The 20,526-nt window shown below is 39.9% G+C and overlaps 3 protein-coding genes across 3 annotated transcripts in view; 2 read left to right on the forward strand and 1 right to left on the reverse strand.

Annotated features, from left to right (window-relative positions):
- The first annotated feature begins 497 nt into the window (after nt 1-497).
- Nucleotides 498-3,714, forward strand: LOC117781469 (ATP-dependent DNA helicase DDX11). The gene is made up of 3 exons (XM_034618236.1): nt 498-2,257; nt 2,328-2,525; nt 2,943-3,714. The coding sequence occupies exons 1-3, from the start codon at nt 551-553 to the stop codon at nt 3,585-3,587; spliced, it is 2,550 nt and encodes an 849-aa protein (XP_034474127.1). The 5' UTR covers nt 498-550; the 3' UTR covers nt 3,588-3,714.
- Nucleotides 3,715-4,013: 299 nt separating this feature from the next.
- Nucleotides 4,014-5,331, reverse strand: LOC117781498 (S-adenosylmethionine decarboxylase proenzyme). The gene is made up of 2 exons (XM_034618272.1): nt 5,309-5,331; nt 4,014-5,244 (listed from the first exon to the last, which is right to left on the reverse strand). The coding sequence occupies exons 1-2, from the start codon at nt 5,314-5,316 to the stop codon at nt 4,104-4,106; spliced, it is 1,149 nt and encodes a 382-aa protein (XP_034474163.1). The 5' UTR covers nt 5,317-5,331; the 3' UTR covers nt 4,014-4,103.
- A 623-nt stretch (nt 5,332-5,954) lies between these two features.
- Nucleotides 5,955-20,526, forward strand: part of LOC117781459 (protein split ends) — a 30,718-nt gene continuing 16,146 nt past the window's right edge. The window contains 2 exon segments of the mRNA XM_034618225.1: nt 5,955-6,129; nt 9,025-9,528. Coding sequence (XP_034474116.1) covers nt 9,418-9,528 — 111 coding nt within the window. The 5' untranslated portion in view covers nt 5,955-6,129; nt 9,025-9,417.

Consider the following 20,526-nt stretch of genomic DNA (forward strand, 5'->3'; position numbering starts at 1 on the left):
GACGCCATGCGCCGTTGGGAGTCTGAATCTAAATCTTTATTTTCGCTGACGCATATAAAACGTGAAGCTTTAAAAGATTTAATATCTAGAAACGAATTTAATACTGCACATGACTAATTGGCAATCAATCAAGTTTTGCAGCGTCTTTCGGCGATTACTAATCATTGCAGTGACAACAAAAAATGAATAAAATGTTATAAAATAATGGCAATAAACAATTTACATAATCGAGAATTGTTTGGTCATGCTTGGGAAGTGTGTTGGCCCGTTTTATTCACCAGCTATTTTCAAAATTTACGCAATTTATTTAAATTCGAATAACTGCGCAATTTGAGTGCTGCCAGACTGTCAGAACAAAGTGATTATTTGGCGATGAATGCTGTCAACCTCACGTGCGTGCAAATCTGCGCGCAGCCAACTTCACGCAAGCGCAAATATGAGCGATAAGGCGTTTGCTTTTTGCGTCTCGACGACAACAATAAAAACATTGGCGCGATCTATTTGGATGTTTGCAAATTAATGAAAATCTTAAAAAAGTTGCTTGCAGGTGATGTATTCGCCGCGCAAGGTGCTGCCAGCACCAGAGACGAATGACTTTGGCTTTCCCTACACGCCCTACGCCATACAGGAGCAACTGATGCAGGAGCTCTTCCAGGTGCTGGAGCGCAAGCAAATCGGCATCTTTGAGAGTCCTACGGGAACGGGCAAGTCACTGACACTGACCTGCGCTGCCCTCACCTGGCTGCAGCAGCACGAGCAGCTGGTGCGCTCCGAGCTGCTTCAGCGGATCGATGATGTGGAAACAGAACTGCGCACGCTGCAGGCGGCAAGTGCAGAGGCCGAAGATTGGATAACAGCGCAGAGTAACACGCTCAAGCAGCGCCAGGAGCTGCAGCAGCTGCAGCGACTGCGTGCACTGCTGCTGGAGAAGGAGCAGGAGCTGGAGCAGATGAAGCAACGCAAGAAACAACAACAGAGAACGGCGAGAAAGGCAGTTGATCTGCAGCAGCAGGAGGAGTTACTCCCAGACCCCGAACTTGACTCGGACGAGGAGCCATCTGAGCTGGAGGCGCAGGTGGAGCCGGAGTTGAGTGAGCAGCGCTTCCGGGATGTACAGATCTTCTACTGCAGTCGGACGCACTCGCAGCTGGCGCAGATTGTGGCCGAGTTGAAGAAGACGCCACATGGTCGCCAGGTGCGTTGCATCTCGCTCGGCTCCCGGCAGCAGCTGTGCGTCAATCCTCAGGTGCGACGACTGCCCAATGTGGCGCTCATGAACGAGCGTTGCCTGGACATGGCGCGCTCCAAGACGCCGGCCAATCCCAGCAAGAAACCCCGACTGGAGGGGGTGGGTCGCTGTGCTTATAAGGCGCCTGGACAACTGCAGAGGCTCAGCGATGTGGCGCTCTGTGATCCCCTGGACATTGAGGAGCTGGCCAAGGAAGGCGCCGCATGTGGCAGCTGTCCCTACTATGCCACACGTGCTGCCCAGGCGCAGGCACAGCTGGTGCTACTGCCGTATCCGTTGCTGCTGCAGCGCAGCTCACGCCAGCAGCTGGGCATCGATCTGCGTGGCGCCATCATCATTGTGGACGAGGCACACAATCTGCTGGACACGATTGCCCAGCTGCACAGCAGCGAGCTGACGCTGTCGCAGCTGCAGCTGGCCAAGGAGCAGCTGGGCGCCTACAAGTCGCGCTATGCTCGGCGCCTGAGCAGCGCCAATCTGTTGCGGATCAATCAGCTAATCTTTGTGGTGCGACGCCTGCTGCAGCTGCTCCAGCTGGACGCCGAGCCACGCATGCTGCGCACCTATGAGCTCAGCTCGGAGGGTGACTTCTTCAACATCGATCTGCATGCCGTGCTGCAGTTCTGCAGCCGCACAAGGTTCGCCCAGAAGCTGCAAGGCTTCAGCCAGCAGCAGCTGCGTGAACCGCTGCCCAGCGAGAATCGTCCGCCTGCCACACAGCAGCTGCTCCAACGCCTGGCCAAGGAGCATCAGCTCAGTCAGATGACCAAGAAACGCAAGCTCCAAGAGGAGCAGCAGGAGCAGGAGCAGAAACTATCTCTTGAGCAGCCAATGCAGCTCAAAGCGGCAATCCCTTCCCCGATTCGACCACTCCTCGCCTTCCTGGAGACGCTCACCAGCGATGCAGCCGATGGCAGGATTCTGCTCAATCCCAAGGCGCAAACAGTCAAATATCTGCTGCTCAATCCTGCCGAGCATTTTGCGGACATTGTCGCCGAGGCGCGTGCCGTGAGTCAATTGAATCTTTTACTATTATACGAGTATTCCATGATTGATCCTTTGTCTTCTGCTCCTGCAGCTCATCATTGCCGGCGGCACAATGCAACCCACACATGAATTGACCGCCCAACTCTTTGCCCAGTGTCCGGAGCGCGTCGTGGAGCGTTTCTACAGTCATGTGGTGCCTCCGGATGCAGTGCTGCCCTTCGTCCTGCCCACTGGGCCAACAGGCGCCACACTCTGCTTCAATTACGCCCAGCGTGCCAATCCCCTCATGGTAAATCCTTTATAGATTACTGAATTTATTGGTTTGGGCTGTGCAATGATCAGTCAGTCAGTGAGTGAGTCAGGACAAACAGTTTCAAAAAAGGAGTTACAATTAATTTATATTAGAGAAGTTTTTAAGATATTTGAGATTTGAGTCACTCAACGTAAATGTTTTTAAAGAAAATTATTATTTTTTATTTTTATTACGAAAATTGAATAATAATTTTTAATTTACAAATTAAATGACTTTGTATTGATTTGTAATATATAAATTTAAAGTAAGAGTTATATTATATAATTTTTTAAATTCAATTTTTGCGTCTATACATTTTATTTTGGATCTCTGAAAAAATACGAAATACAAGATCCAATTTTTATTTTTATTTATCTGAACAATTCAACCTAAAATCTGTCTAATCCTCTCCAGCTCAAGGAGCTCACCATGGTGCTGCAGAATCTGTGCAGTGTTCTGCCCGCGGGCTTGGTGTGCTTTCTGCCCTCCTACGATTACCTGGACACAGTGTATGCGCAACTGCAGCAAAGTGGAGCCCTGCAGCGGATCTCGCAGAGGAAGCGCATCTTCAGGGAGTCAGCCGGCGGCAGCGTGGAGCAGCTGCTGCAGCAATATGCGGAGACCATCGGAGAGGGCGGAGGCGCCTTGTTGCTCAGCGTTGTGGGTGGCAAACTGTCGGAGGGTCTCAACTTTGCCGACAATCTGGGACGTGGTGTGATCGTTGTGGGTCTGCCCTATCCCAACCGTCACGCACCCGAGCTCAAGGAGCGCATGCGTCACCTGGACGAGCAACTGGGCAATGGAGCTGGCAACGAATACTATGAAAATCTCAGCATGAAGGCGGTCAATCAATGCATTGGTCGCTCCGTGCGTCACATCCGTGACTATGCCTGTGTCTACCTGCTGGACGAACGCTACACGAATCCACGCATCCAGCAGAAGCTCCCAGCGTGGATTGCACGTCATCTGAACGTGGCCAGCGATGGATTTGGTGCCGTTCAAGCGCGCACAGCGCGTTTTTTCAAAACCAAGAGTCAGGCATTAAAACCGGAACCGTAACCGATAAACGGTATTAACCGTAAGTAACCGATTCACATATGACGGTTAAGATCGGTTCAACGAAGTATTAAATTCAATTATGTTAAGGTGTAATCATTGCTTTCCAAAATACATTTGATTTTTAATTTTAAATTGAATAATAATCTCATTTAATAGAATTTTTTTTTCTAATATAAAAGAATTTTTTGTTTCCAAATAAACATATGTATATTTAAAATTTATAACATTTATACCACTTATCTTTTTTTAATGTGAACCGAAATCAAATACAAAAAAACCAGTAACCCTTACGGAACCGATAAAAAATGTTTTTGAGTAACCGAAAGCGGCGAAAACCAAAATTCAAAACATATTCATTACCCTAACTCGAACCGATATTCGGTTCGGATTGATTCGCAATCTCAATCAAAATAAATGTATTACAAATTTATCAAACGAATAACAACGAATATTTATTAACATAGAATTTTTGGAATTGGAATTGCAGCTGACCCTGTTGCAGTATTATGTGTATTTCTAGGTGGATTTGGTGCCCCGGCAGTATTGGGCAAAGAGAAGATTATAGGATGGGAAATTGCAGCATTGCATGTCGGTGCGTTTCCAATTGGACAATGTGGAATATTCAATCTCCAGCTCCTTCATTGTCTCATATGCCAGGGAGGATTTGTTCGCAAAGATGGTCACAATGAAAGTGCCCGGCTTGAAGGTCTTGATCACCTGATTGATCAGTCGCGTATAGTTATTGAGGGCCACGTTGCTCTCGAAGCTCACGTACGAGAATTTCTCCTCGGGCGTGATGTGAATGGTCATGTATTCGCCCTTCTTGTTGATGCCATTCATCGAATAGCCGCACGGATCGAACAGGAAGTCATCGATGAGCATGTCCGGCAGGATTCGATCAATGCCGGAACTCTGGGTAGCATCGGGTCCATTGGAGACCTTATCTTTGCTAAACAATGCCATGATGTCTTTATCGAGATTCTGCATAAGAATCTCAATGGTTTGATCCGGCTCTGGATCCTGATCCACATCTGCATCTGCATCCTTGTTGTTATCCACCTCAGCGATAATATCCGGCAGAGCCTTCACTTCCGGTTTGCTAAACGTGTACAGATACCAACACTCGAGATTGATCGAGCCCAAACAATAGGATCTGCCCTCGGGAAATATGGAATCCAAGTAAGTCACTTCCTCATAGAACCCCTTGTGCGGCGAATTCTGTACTTCCGGTCGGGTGAAGTTCTTACGCGAATAGAATATATCGCTGACTACGGCATAACCCTCGACCTTGGCCAGATCCAATAGCTGTTCCAGGCACTTGAGGGGAGTCGTTGTCCCACAGGTTTTCAGAATCCATCGTCGCCGGGAGACAAACATGCTGCTCTCGCTCAATAGGAATGCATCGATATAATCATTTCGTTTGAAGCTGATTATTTCACATTTCACGTGGCACAGCAGATTCTCCCACTGCTGTCGTGTTATATTGCGCAAATCTCCTGTCGGAATTGTACTTTCGTCAAACCAGACTTCCAACAACTTCTCAACGCCTTCAAAATAATGCTCGCTGTCGGGCACCGCTGCAATTTGTTGATCCATTTTGGATATAGAAGAAGAGAGCGTGTATCGGAGTCGTTCAATCGCTGACAGTGCTGCCAACCTTTGACAGGAAACAACACAAAAACGGTATGGTAGCCTTGAATCCAAAAAAAAAATACCCTTACCTTACCATACCTTAGCTTGAACGTCTGGCAACTTTCTATTCAATAAAAGTGACAGTTCTCAAAAACGCGCGCACTATTTAAAAATTAAGAAAAATTGCTTAAATCAGCAATAAAAGCAAATTTGACAAATCCAATAAAATTCGAAACTAAATAAAATAAAAGTGAATGATTCTATGAAGGTTTGAAGTTACAAAATTAATTTTAAATAAAATATTTTAAAAACGTGTCAAAATTCTAAAGATAACTAAGCAAAAATTTAAAAAAATTAATAATTTCTTAACAACTAAAAAACTTTTAAGCTGCTCGCGTTTGCAGTTATGTGAGGAGTAATGTCGTTAAATTGTATGCCTTAAAAATACCTAAAATACACCAGAGTGCGGCCACGCTGGCAAATGTAAATTTTAAATAATGAAAACATTAAAGTTCAATAATTTTGCAATAAATTAGATAAATTAGATTTAGTTCTAACAAAAATCATGCGAAGAAATACCTTTAGAATTAAGCAATGTAAAATAATAGGTATTTATTTTTTAAGCTATTTTTTTCGGCATTGTACTAAAAACTGTACATGTTGCCAGATCAAAAAATGTTGCGGGGTGGCAGCCTTAAGACCGGATGGCAGCCTTTCGTTGGCAACTGTGGTCAGTTGTATGTGTGCTGCCGTCAACGTCGTAGTTGTCGTCGCTGTCGTCGTCGCAATAAAGCAAATAGAAGTACTGCCAGTGCATTGAATGAAATCGAATATGTGAATCCAAAAGTGAGACCTGATTGATATTAACGAAAACTATTTAATTGAAAACGCGCTGCAGTTGTGCTCAAAAGTACGTGTAAATACGAATTCAAATTGCGCTTCGATTTGTTTAGTTTTGTTTGTGTTTTCCGTGTAACCCGCTATTCCTGTGTCTGTGTGTGCGTGTTTGTGTGTGTATGCGTGCATGCTAGTGTGTGTTGGTTTTTGTTTGAAAAACTGCATTTTGATCTCGTTATAAAAATAGCTGCAATTCTCGACTCAAATCAATGCAATTCCGCTTATCGACTCAGATAGAGACACAGGATGTAGACAGAAAGAGCGAGAGAGAGAGAGGCACACAGTGTCCAAGTTCAAGTCCAGTTGGCGGGCGGCACTCTTCCCTCCATCCATTGTGAATGCAACTCAACTCATCGAATGTTCATACGAAATTCACAATCACATTAACGTTTAGTTCAGTTTAGTGTAGTTGTTTTTTTTTTTTTTCATTTTATTTACCTATTTACTTTTCACATGAGCTGATAAGATGAGAGCCAGAATTCGTGAAGCTCCTCTGTTTACCTACTTTTTATTGTATCTTCGTTTCGTTTAGTTCCTTTTTACACCCTGTACTTAAAAACTACAAAGGGTATATCAATTTATTAATAACGAAATGGGCGTTACGGGCGTGGCTGACCCAATAATCTATATACAGTTAGTCAAGTAATTGTTTTCACAAAAATAAAAAACTTCCTTTTCTTTATTAAAAAAAAAGTGCTTCTAATTATTTATTTATTAACTTGTTCTATAAGAAGAAACTAGATAAAGTCAGTATCAAACCAGATCAGATCAATTAGATTGGAAAATAAATATCCAGGTTTCAATTTCCGCTTTAGAAGCATTAATTGTTTTTTATTTAACATTATTTTTATTTATTTTTTCATTTTTAATTTGTAAATATTTGTATATTTATATTTTTATTTTCATTTTTTTTTTTTGGCACATTGAGTGCAGGGTCTCTCACAGTCAGGTTGTCTTGACTATAGCCTTTGCTATAACTTTTTTTTTTTGATTCATGAACAAGATATGCGGCATGCATGGTCTGTGTAACGACAACAACAACTTCGGCAATAACAACAACAATAACATGAGCAACAAGAGATATAGAACAACAACAAGAACAACAACAACACTAGTCGACACCGCCATTGAACAAATATTTATTACTAATAATAATTTTTCCCCTCAATTGACTTGCCGGGCGATAAAACGCTGACGCCAGCTTAAGAATTTTATGTTGTTGTTTTTGTCGTTGTTGTTGTCTCTCATTTGCCAAAGGTTGCTCACATTACAATCACATAAATATATACATATGCATATATATTTATGCATGTAAATGGAGCTTCTTCCCCTCCCCAACCTCCTATCCGCTTCCCCCCTTAAGTAGAGTCGTGCCTGGTAACTAGAAACTTGGATACAATGACTCCATGTTGTCACCGAAGTCAGCAAAACTAGTTAAGCGGTTATTCTCGTTAGTTGTTGTTGTTGTTGATGTTGCATTGGAGAAAAACTCGTTTATTGCTTACCATGATAAAAGTGGCACACATATTAAATGTTTAAAAAAAAAAACAAACATAAATTTAAAAAAAAAAAAAGAAAAACTGAAAACTCAGCTGAAAAGTGAACAAAAAGAAAGGTTGACTTGCAGTCAAATTGCATTTAAAATTAAAATTTGATTACCTTAAGCGCTGTCATCGTTATCATTATCGCTATGAATTGTGAGTGTCTGCTCACCCACGCCTTAGTAATTCAACTCTAACCGGTAACAGATCGAATTGACATGATCTTTAACTCTCTCTTAACTTTGATTTTAGCTAATTAGCTAATAGGAACAGTTATGTCAAAGAGTATGGAAGTTTTGCAGCGAAGAGAGAAGAGGAAGCAAAGAGAACTTCGTTCGTTTGCCGTTGCCGTTGTTGCTTTTGTTATTGCTTTTGCCTTTGCTTTTACTAGCCAAAAACGTTGCGCAGGTTTTTCGATTCATTCGCATTTGGACCGCAGACGCGGCAACAACGCAGCTTGCGAAACGGAACGAAACGGTAAATGAAACAACGCCCCGTTGTCCGTTGTCCATTTGTAACGTGCGCGTCGGTAAAAATTCCAAAAAGAAGAAGACAGATAGAAAAGGAATTACACTTAATACAATTAAAAACCTGTGCGCGCAGTGCAACAACAACCACAGAAACATTACAACAAATTGAATGCTCTTTAATTTCAAGTGCTCAACGCTGATAAGCAGCATTTTCTTCATTTCCATTTTATCATCAATTGTGTGCAGTTTTTTTTTTTCATCTGCGAATTCAATTTTTTTTTTTTTTGATCCTGTCACGAGAGAATAGAGAAACGTGTGAGTGAGCTAGCGGCAAACGCGGCGGCGTCAGTTGAAATCAAAACAAATGTTATTATTGCATTACTGCAACTTTGGGTACTCCCCTCGCTCTCCTGTCTAGAATTGTGCAATTTATGCACAGTTATATACTACAGTTTGTGTGTAAACTCGGGTTATATATATGTATATCTATGTTTTTGTTGTGTTTTTTTGGGTGTGTGAAAAGTGAAAGTGAAAATTTAGCGCAGGCAGCACACACACACACATACATGCACTCACGCACCGACAGGACACTGGGAACAGGCGAAAGAGAACAAAGAGAGCGCAGAGCTAGGCTGAATTGCGTGAGAGCGTGTGAGTGTGAGTGAGAGAGCATACGTTTGTGCAGGCACAATTTGGAATTTGGCACAGCGTGTGAAGCGCACGCATTAACACCCCCACAGCAGCCGCCTCTAGCGCTCTCTCTCACTCTTACTCTCTCGCTCGCTGCCGCTCTATGCGCAAGGCGTGCGTGTGCATGTGTGTGTGTGTGTGTGTGTGCGTAAATCTAAGTAAGCATACAAATGTTCATTCTTCTTGCTCCGCTTTTCACCTCCGCAGCAGTGAGTGTAATGCGCTAAACTCTCAAGTCAATTTTGCGTTGAAACGAGACGCCGTTGTCCCGTTGTCGTCGCTAGCAGAGCAGCGACCGAGCAGCGCGTCGTTTGTGACGTCAAAAGCAGCAGAAGCAGCAGTGGCTGTGGCAGCAACGTTGCCGCACTCGAGTCACACTCCCTCACACACAACAAACACATACACATAATAACAATAAAGGATCCCATACCCAAAACTTGGCCCCAAAAAGCAAAGGAACGCGAGCAAAGCGAGTGCAAGCGAGAGAGTGCGAGTTGCGAGTGTGTGTGCAACAACAACAACAACAGCAGCAGCAGCAGCAACAACAAGAGAAAGAAGAAGCAAAAGCGTAGCGACAACGTTGCAAAAGGATCCATAAAAATGGAACAGCCGAGCATACTCGTTAAAATCCTGCATTCAATACCGCATGTGAATTACACATTTCGTCGGGTTAATGACACCTTCAATCCGGATAGCGATGTTTACCTAGAGGTGAGTACTTAAACCAACCAACCCACCCACCCACAGCATGGGGAAACCCCTCCAACATACATGTGTGTGTGTGTGTGCGTGTGTGTGTGTCAAAGTAGCGCCATAGTTTATATGTTATTTAACTTCTTCGCTCATACCAATATTTTTGGAGTAGTTTCTTTAAGTGGTGCTCCACGGTGGCAGCTGCACTTGAGACCCCACTGTACTCTTTCTCTCTCTCATGCACTTCAAGTGTGTTCCCATTTGCGTTGATTGCATTTTGATTTGTTTAGGTTTTTTCCTCAAATAGTGATGTGTACCCTATATGTACGTATTTATTGTTGTTGTTGTATTGCTCCTAATTTCTGTGCTCTCTCTTCCATCACATTTTGTATGTTTTTTTTTTTTTGCCTGCCAAAAACAGACGCTCTCATTTACCTGTATGACTTTTGTTCTCTCTCTCTCTTGCTACATATACCTAGCTCTCTCTCTCTCTGTCTTTGGGACTCGCTCTCTGCAGCGTTTATGTGGTAGCTGCAATTGCACAAACTTCTCAACAACAACGATAATAAATTTCAGATAAATTTTCCCATTTTGTTTACGCCTTTTGTTGTCTGCGTCGTGTCGTGTGTCGAGCCCTTTTTGTTTCATTCCCACAACGTTCCGCTTTTGGCTTTGCCATGTGCGCTGCATGTGCCCGGATTCTTACATGTTTCTCCCTCCTCCTCCTCCTCCTACTCCTCTCACTCCTTCACAGCGACAGCGTCTGCACCTTTGCTTTGTTCTCCAAAGAGGCGGGCTGACAATTTGAAGAGGCGAAGAGTAATGGTGGCACTGCGTGGAGGAGGGAGAAAAAGAAGGAACTACTCACTCACTTCCGGCTTCTCATTTTTGTTTGGTTTCTTTTGCTTGTACCAATGGGCATGGATAACGAACCCTCTAACCAAAAAAAAAAAAGGAGAAGAAATCATCAAAACTAGCATCCACTCACCTCAATTTGTAGCTGACTTTGTTTGACAGTTAGGCAGACAATTCGCCAAAGCGACAGTTGTACATGCCGACTCGGTTACCCCTTTAAGCCTTAGTTAATCTCTTATCACCAGTCTGTCCAGGAATAATAAGTAATCTTAAAATAAACTTAACAAAAACACAAAATAATAACTATAACATAGTTAAGACTTCTACAAATGTATTGTTTTTTAATTTAAATAAAAACAAGAATTAAAATTTAATTTGATTAGAATCAAATTCTAATAAATAAAAAATAAATAATTTAAATTAAATTTGTTAAGAATCATATCGTAATAAATAACTAAAAACCAAGGACGACGCCCAAATCCTATTTTGCGGTCACTTTTCGTTCAGGTCAAAAGTTTTTGCAATCTGATTCTTAAACTAGTTGTGCTTTTGCAGCGAGCAGGAAAATCGCCAGCTGTAAAATTAGATTTCAATTAGCCTGGCCCAAAAGCGCATTTGGATTTTGGCTAAGTTCGTGCCGGCTGACGTTTTAGCCGAGCACAGCGAGCAGACGCTGCCAACGTTGCCATTGTCAAATTCAGGTCAGCTGCACTCTCCACTCCCCCCTCTCCACTTTCCCCTAGCTCTCATAGTTCCCCTTTTCCCCTGTGCACTCTGCCGACTCGTGTCGTGGCTTGGCTCGGCTTTGGCTTTGGCTTTTTTCTTGGATGCGGATGTAGGTCAGCTGACGGCGCTGCATTGGGCGTAGTTTTTTACGCGCGTCAGCAAAAGCAGCAGTCTGTGCTGTGAGGGAGAAGGAGCCGAGGAGAGGTAGCGCCAAGAGGAAGGAGAAGGAGTGAGGGAGGTAGGGAGGCAGGGAGTGTGCCAGGCAGGTGGATACAACGTTAGCTATTTGTCGGCTATCGACAGCTGTGTGTGTGTGTGTGTGTGTCTGTCTGTGTGACATCCACATAGCCAGCGGGCTGAGCTAAGTACGTCACATGGGATTACCCACTGTGCCACAATGGGGCTGACAATGAGCTACCACTTAAGCCAATTCTGTTTGCGGTTGGCTGGCAAATGAGCCCACTAAGCTAATCTGCTTATCGACTGACTCAACTTCTCTCTCTCTCTCCCCCCCTCTCTCTCTCTCTTTCTCGCTCTCACTTGCACTTCAACTGGTCTCAATATAAAATGTAGAACGCGGCTAGCTAATGGTACAGACTGGGGGAAGGGGGAAAGGCTGCAGTGGAAGAACGAACCGACCAAAAAATTGTTGATATTGCATAAGGATTTATTACTCGATAAAAGGACAGTAATAAATAGAAGGTGAGAGGGTGAGATAAAAAGCAGGGAGCAGAAAGTAGGAACTTTTTTCTTATTCTAAAGTCTGTGGCAAAGTGACATCTATTTTTCGAGCGGGAAAAGGGGAGGTGTCTAAGTGAAACACTCAATCAGCACTTTAAAAATAATCCTGGCTCCGACTTAAGAGTATAAACTTAAAGGTATCTAAAGAGAATTGGAGTTATCATAAAGTGCACAGAAACTATTATTGATTTTGTTTATATAAGTCGAGCTGTTTACATCATGAAATTACTTTCATGTAACTGTAGAGAAGTTGAAGAAAATCTCCATAATTATGTACTTATGTTTTTTGATAAGAAAAAATTAAGTTAGTAAAATATCAGTTGAAATGCACTCATTGCATTTAGTTCAGTTGGTGTTTAAATGTGCTAAATATGCTAATGAAGTGTTTTTTAAACAGAGATTCTTTGTTATACAAACACTCTGCTGAAATTTAAAACAAATACTTGAGTGTCAAAAATGTCGCATTTTAGTTGATGAAGTTTAAGTATGCTTACTTTTCTCTCTTTCTTTGAGAGTACATGCATTAAAAGCAGAACTCATAATAAGCAGATATATGTGAGGTCCAGACAACTGTGTTAGTATCTTCGTCTAGTCTGTTAATGCAAATTGCGTTTAATCAGTCACTTTTTACACTGTGTCTTTCACCAGTGTCCAGATCTGTGAGGGACTCGCTTCTCTAGTCTTTCGGCTTCTATGTCAACCCTTTGTCCAAGTCTTTAACTACAGAAATTGCATTTTCTGCTGGTTGTTGTTGTTGATGATGATCAATTTAACCTTCAAATAGCAACACAATTACTCTTGACAACAATGACAACAACAGCGTCGAGTGCTGGCCCAGCCCCCCTCAGTGTACCCCTCACTGTTCCCCCTGCTCAGATACAACCTCAATGGGCTTTATGATGTGATGCGATGTGTTGTGAGGTGAGGTGATGTGATGTGATGCTATGCGCTGGTTTCTAGTGTTGATGAAGAGCCTCTACCTCTCTTCTTTTCCCCCCTGTCTCCTTCCCTGCAATGGGACCTCCGCTGTCTTTCTGCTTGTCTGTCTAGTTGTCTGCCGTTTCCAAGGTGATGACGCACTGTTGTCACTGTCGTGCGGGCAGTCTGAAGAGGCAGAGGGTGATGCAGAAAGGGGATTCACAGCACATTTGAATGTGCTCTACCATGGCAACCCGCATACCCTGCACCCCATACTCCCCATACACTCCTGCACCCGTAGCACCCAACACTCAGGCACAGATACATCTATCTATTAACGATAGATTCAATTTCAATGCGTTTGCATCGTTTATTGTTGCCTTCCCTTTTGTTAGCTATACCCTTTTCACTGGGCATCAGAATTGTAATACCACTGTAGATGCTATTACAAGTTGTGTATCAAAGTGTATTTAACGCTTTAATTTCCGACCTCATTAAATTGTACACTCAGACAGGACATTGCGTAGTTACTATCAAAGTGCACTGTATTTATAGATAGCTCTTAAAAGTATGTTCATAAATTCCATATATGGTCTATATTTTGGAAAGTGCAACGAATTTCTTTAGTACAGATGCTGGCTTAATTTAAAGCTCTTCAATACCTTCAGACTTTTTTTTTAACTTAATTTTTAAATTGATCATTTTATATTTTTAAATAGTTGTTTTAAAACATAAACTTTTGTATTATATAATTCGTAATAATGGTTAATTTTATGGAAAATAATTAATTATATATTCTACAATAACAATTTTACTTAGAGACTTTTTTTTTATTTATAAAATGTCAATATAAATCTAAAAGATTTTATTTAAGCTATAGTCCCAAAGCGAGTGTCGTGCAGCACTCGCAACTGTTAAAACTGCCCTCGCACAGATGCAAGCAGGCATTTCCACAGACGCCAGCTGTTGAACAGCTCAAAGTCAGCCCACAAAGTCAGAGTTAACAAACTGCCAGAGTCTATATTTAGAAAAACCATATACGAAAGTATCTCAAGCAAATTATCAGGCACTCTCTGGACTAACTCACCGTCTGACTGTCGCTCTGTCTGCCTGCCAAAGTTGAGTTGCTGACTTTCATTTTGGGATATTGCAATTGAAAATGCAACCCGGAATGATGTACACGAGAGTTCAGAGCTCACATCTCTCTCTGTCTCTCTCTCTCTCTCTCTGCCTCCCTCGCCACGGCCTTTGCCTGGCAAATAGTTTTTCCGGCTGCCTGACTGTCAAATGCAACCACAACAAAAACAAAAAAAAAAGCAACAACAACAACAACAGTCAGACCGACAGTCTGTATGGCAGCTGCCCTCACATTTGCCAGATGCAACCTAAAAGATACATAGGATTGCCCCGTTGCCCATATAGTATACTAGCAGATACATTTGTATCTTTGTATCTCTTTGCTGTGCTCTGTAGGCTTTGCTTTTACGACTGTGTCATAAAAATTCTGCCATTCAATCTCACATTTGAGAATGTGTCCTCGTCTTTCTGATATCGTATATATATATATGTATATATATACACTTTCCGATATAGATACATTTCAGTTACTGGGGAAGACTTATGGCGACTCTTCGACAATCAGAGACCTTTTTGCCACAGACTGCAACTTGAACTGCCTTGCAACTGTTGTTGTTGTTGTAGTTGTTGTTGTTGCTGCTGCTGTTTATCTCATTTGAAGTTGAAGCTGTTTATTTGTGCAACAAGCGTCGTGTCGACTTTGGAACTTTGGAATGTTTATTTGCCTTTGCTGGCTGGCGAGGCTGCTGCTCTAATTTCGTTTTGATTTCGATATACGAGCTGGAGGCACAAACATAGATACTCATACACACTTTAAAGGGGCGCTCCGAGCAACCTCTTTGCATCGTTTACATATTTTAAATTCCCCAAAATGTTGCCCCCACTTTGATCTCTTTAATAGCCATATTCCTCAGCTGCATTCTTTGGCATTCTAATAAAAAGTTGCCAACTTAAGCACTTAATAGACCACACAGGCAGCAGCAAAGTCGAGAGAACAGTTGAACAATCTTAGCCTTGGCCCACGCTTTGATTTAACTGACTCGACTCTGACTAACTGAACACTGAACCAGTCAGCAGGTTTATGCCCCCTGCCTTAGTCTCCTCCATCACGACTGCATTTTTCAATGCCCCGTCATACTCAAAATAAACATGAAGAGCATAAGAAACACATACTAACTGCAGGTAGTCGAAGTTTGAATACCCTAGACTGAGCTAACACTCTCAAAGTCCTTAAACATTAGATCTATAAGGACAATAATTTAATAATATGATTGAAAGTGCTTCAATTTGGTACATTTTAAGGAAAAGAACAGTTGTATCAAGTTTCATCAAGCGAACTCAATAAATAGATGAGTTCAGTTAGTGAGCTGCGGGAAAATCTCTATAGATCCGCTTAAACTCTTACATTACGACAATTCAACTGTAAGATTGATTACAACTATATCAAATTTCATCAAACCACATTTATTATAAGATCAGCTTAGTAAGATTTCTTTCAAGGTGTTATATATTTGTTGACAACATGTGCCAAGTATCATACAGCTAGTTCCACTCAAACTTTTCCAATAGTTAACATATTTGTTTGAAAACATTACAATTCCTTTGCTCAGTTTTTTTTGATTAAAAGTATAACTCTTAAGATGGTTTAAATTACCTTATACAAATGTATGTTACATATTACTTGACAAATTGAAAATACCCTCTGCTAGAGTCTACAAGAAAAAAAAAAAGTTCAAGTTCAAAAACGTTTCGATTTCAGTTTCGATTTTGTGCCGAGAACTTTAATATGAACGTTTTTTTTTTTTTTTTTTTTGGTCTCATCTGGTGGGCGTCCCAAGTGTCTCATTTTGGGAATCTTTTCCCCCTATAAAGCTGGTACTCCCGTCATCATCACTTCTTATTCTCTCTGTCTGCTTCTTTCTTTGTTTGGGATACAGAGACTTTTGTTTTTGGTCATGTTTCAGCTTTTACTGTTGATCTTTCCCGCATTTTTCCCCCCTTTAAAAAAGAAATCAACAGCCATGTGCCCCGCCTCTTTCATGTTGTGTGAAAGTTTAGCGTAGGCGTATTATCTCTGGGTGTGCGTATGTGTGTAAAGTATCTGATTTTTTTCTGTTAATAGCTTTAGAAGAAATCTCACTCCAATGCTTTGGTATTGTTTAGTTTTTGTTTCTGTTGTATTTTTCTTTTTGTATTTGTTTATATGCTCATCGATTTTATGATCTGGTCCCAGAAACATAATTGACTTTTGGTTCTGCAAAGATGCTGATCATGATAATGATGATGATGATGAGATCAGATCTTTATGGCTGCATTTAATGAAACTATGTCAGTTGGTTAAACGATCTGTTCGATGTGATAATGACATATCCATGTGCATTATCTGATTCAAAATCTATTTCAGCATTCGCTGGTGATGAAAGCTGCAAAGCACTTTCGGAAATTTCATTTATCTGGTCTTATTTAAATCATTTATTTTTAATAGGCTGCTAGACCATCTAGAAATCAATTACTTATTGATCTGCCTTTTGTTTATTTCATCACCAACATTGATTTGAGGGCATTCCAAAAGCAAATTTAATATTAATTGATGGTAATTATAAATATGTTTGTGTGCAAAGTAAAATACAAAACAAAAATATTAGTTTGGTCAAGATGTAAACTATTGAGAACTAATGAGCATTATTTATGGAGCATTGTTTTCCCAAAATATACATTTATTGTTCTGGCATTGGAATAATATGCAAATCAGAAGCAGCTGGAGAATTTAATAAACTTTTTGAAATATAGAATGAAAATTTGGGTAAATCATTAATAATAATTTACAATGAAAAGTCTCAACATTTCTTTTAATCAATGAAGTGTACAATTAAACAAATTGATGTTTAATTGCAGTTTATTTTTCGTTCAATGCAATTTAAAGTGCAGACTCTTTTTTAACTCTTTCATCAACTATTCTCTTACAGTTAATGAAAAGTGCAAGTTGTTAACGTTTTGCCAAGACTGAATGAAATGTGCAATGCAAATTTCGATGAGTCATTAATTATTCTTTTAGAGTCTGAGTAAAAAATTTCTTTTCTTATTAATGAAATTTACACTGTAAACTGTAATGAGTCAACGAGAATTCGTTTCTAGTCAATGAAATATGCAATGAAAATGTTCGTGTAAACAATCTTATTTCGAATAATGTGGAGAAGACATTTTTGTGAATTCGTTATCACTCCCTATTTGTCATCTATTTGTTCTATTATAGTTATTCGTTCCACTTTGGGTTTGTCTCGTTCTCTCATTTGCATTTTGCAATTGCAATTCTTTTTGTGTATTTTTTTTTTATAATTTAAATATAATATGCGATCTTTGTTCTCATCTAGAAATTGCGCAATTGTAATTCCATGCTGTGTCCATTCTTTTGTCTCCCTCTCTCTACCTTTCTTTCTCTCTCTGTCTTGGTATGTTTTGTTGTAGTTTGTTACTGCGTCACGTCACGTGATTTGCATATGAAATGCCAGCCTGCCACGTCAAAAGCCAGACCTAACTATTGCTGAGTTGTCCCCCCACTCTCCTTCTTCCTCCTACCTCTCTTCTTCTTATCCCCGACTCGATATGAGTTTGTGTACATAATTTTACCTGCCATTTGTGCGCACTTCCTCGACTTCCTCTGGCGACGCTTTTCAATAATTTGCCTTTGCTTTTTATTTATTCATCGAGCACAAGCAACCAGTCTCTACCTCTATGACTGCCTGGCTACTTGGCCAGCCGGTTTTAGTTTTTTTCGTTTCATTTTTTTAATACCCTGTACTCATAAAATCTTCCACAAGGCGGCATCAGAAAGTTGTGCAGAAAAACTTCAGAATGCTAAATGATTCTTTCTTGAAATTTCCATTTCTAACAGCAACTTGAAAGCATTTTTGTTTACTTTAATGCTTAACATTTTAATTATGTATTTTGACTAAAAATTAAAAAAAATGATTAACTATAGAAAAAACTGAAAAATAATTAAATTGAGAAATTATTATAAAGGTAAAGTAAGAATTATACACAATGTAGATGTCAATTTAATTAAAAAGTATTTGACCAAATGTTAATGTATTTAATAGTGTTTTTTTTTTTAATAGTAATTATAAGCTTGTAGCACTAGAAATCAATATGAATAAATAAATAAATATCGGCACAGGGTATGTGTTAGTCAATCACTTTTGTAGCTGCTGATTTGATGTAGTTTGGACTGTGTCGGATTTATTTCCGGTGCGTCGCGTCGGTCTAATCTCTGCAGCTCGATGACGTTTCCGTTTTGGGGCAGCAGCTGATGAAACTGAATCCCTTTTGGCATTGCTTTGGTCATGAGCAGCAGCATGTGATTCCTTTGCATTTTCCCTGTTGCATGCCACAATCTGTTCCCATTCTGTCGTGCAGCCTGGGGGATATTTTCTTATTGTCGTTGTTGTTTTTTGGTTTTTGTTTTTGTTCTTGTGTTATATGATTCAGAATTCTGTTAAAGCTATCAACGCCTTGCAGATTGCGGCATGCTTTTAGCATTGTGCAACACTGATTACAGTTGCAGTTGCAATTTGCGTTGCAAAGGGAACTCACAGCGTGCCCCGGAAGCGGATCGTCATATAACCGAGCTCATTTCTGATATTATGTCGCATTTGTCGACTGTCTGGGGCCAGTTGGCTTTACTTCCACAAGATACATACTTACAGACACATGCCCACACACACACACACACATACATGTGCATATAATTCTCACGTCTTCTGACACTGAGAGAAAACTGTCGTACTAAGTTTGATTGATCTTGCATTAAGTATTTGCGATTATTAAAATCCACATTGGATATAGTTCTAAATTACAAAAAATTAGCAAAACGAATCAAGTAAAACTGTAGATTTACTAAAAATGAGTACGATTGGAAAATTAAATGAAGACCTTATATCTGTTTTCCCTCGAAATTCCAAGTGTTTGTTTATCTACTATAAGGAGGATCCATAAGTACTTTGTCTATATTTATCAGAATAATTTCTGTAGTCATGCTTTCCTTACTTAATTTATGAACAAGAATAAGCGGCTTTTTTCAAATGTTTTAAAAATAATAAAATTTTCAAACTTCAGAAATTCTACATTTCAAATAAGATCAGGATTCACGACTTTAGCAATATCAAACTTAAGGAGAAATTTTGTTGAAAATATTGCGTTTCAAGTACGAAATACTTGATATTTTCTCGCTGTGTATGCATTTAACTGTTGTTGACTAAGGGCATAAATATATGTATGCATGTATGTATATTTATGTGAGAGGGAAACGGGTTTTTCCATTGGATCGCACACAACGGCAATGTTGACGTTCTAATTTCGGGGCTAAGCTGAGTGCCTGAGGGGCAAAGAGAGAGAGAGAGAGACATAGAGAGGGGGGAGAGAGGGAAACAAAGTGCCAAAGCAGCAACTATAAAATGTTATAGAGCGTCCACAAGCAACGCCTACGTATATCCCCCCAACCAAAAGAAACTAAAGACACAAGACCAGGTCCCAAACAACAACAACAACAACAAATTGCTGTGTGTTGCATTACAAATATGAAAGTTTTGCTTCAACTCTGTCTGCAATTTGAAGCTTAGTTTTGAGAGCAAAAACCGACAACAACAACAACAATAACAAACCAGCGCTGTCAACTTGCTGTGAAAAGTAACGGCCATAAAGTTATCTGGCAGTACCATTGCAAATTCTAACTGTAAACTATATACAATCGAGAACCGCATTAAATTACCTTCAATGTCATTATCAATATGAATCGTTTGCGATGTTTAAATCAAAGTTTGTCAATGTTGTGGATTGCAAACTTTGCTTATAAATATTTAGACACAGAACTTCAAACAGTTTAGTTCAAATCCATCTATCTATTTTAATTTATTGTCTTAATTAAATGGCTAATTGCACTTTCCACAACTTTAAATGCTTTCCTGATACATTAACAAAACTTATCATAATATCTTTATGGTTACATACACTGAAAAGAATACCAACTTTTAATTATATAAAATTATTATTTTTTTTTTGATTTTAATTTTAAGATAAGAACTTGGTCTTATTTAAAATTTTCTTAAAATCAAAATCAAGAAATCTTAGTTCTGTGACCAAAATCCTGATTTTAAAAAATTTTTTTATCAGTGTAGCTTTTCTTTTTATATATATTGTTATATTTATCTATATGAAACTAACTGCTATATTAACAAGTTAACAATCATGCCTTAACCTTCTCTTAATTAAAACTTAATTTTTCTCAATTTTATTCTAATTTTTTAAACTGAATCGCAGTCGTATTTTTTATCAGCTTTGAATCAAATCATTATTACACTTTAATTACGTCGTATGAAATATGAGTAATATTATCTCTAGAATTGAACAGTTGTACTATATTAGCTAATCAATTAATAGACTGATTACTTGTATGTCTATTGAATCTTTCTTAATATTTGCTGAATTCAAGTTAGTTTAGCTTAGTTTGATTTACTGATTGTGATTATTTTAGTACTACAATCAAATTTCTCCCTTTCAACTGTGACTTTTGTTGATTCAATGCTGCTCTAAATATTCGTAATAGCTAGTGCTGTATTAACAGTGGCTAGATAGTAACTATCTCTCTCTCTGTCTCTATCTCGCAATGATATGATGTTTGTTCAAGTCAAATTGCCAACATTTCCC

Source organism: Drosophila innubila, chromosome X (genome assembly GCF_004354385.1).
Source record: "Drosophila innubila isolate TH190305 chromosome X, UK_Dinn_1.0, whole genome shotgun sequence".
NCBI lineage: Eukaryota > Metazoa > Arthropoda > Insecta > Diptera > Drosophilidae > Drosophila > Drosophila innubila.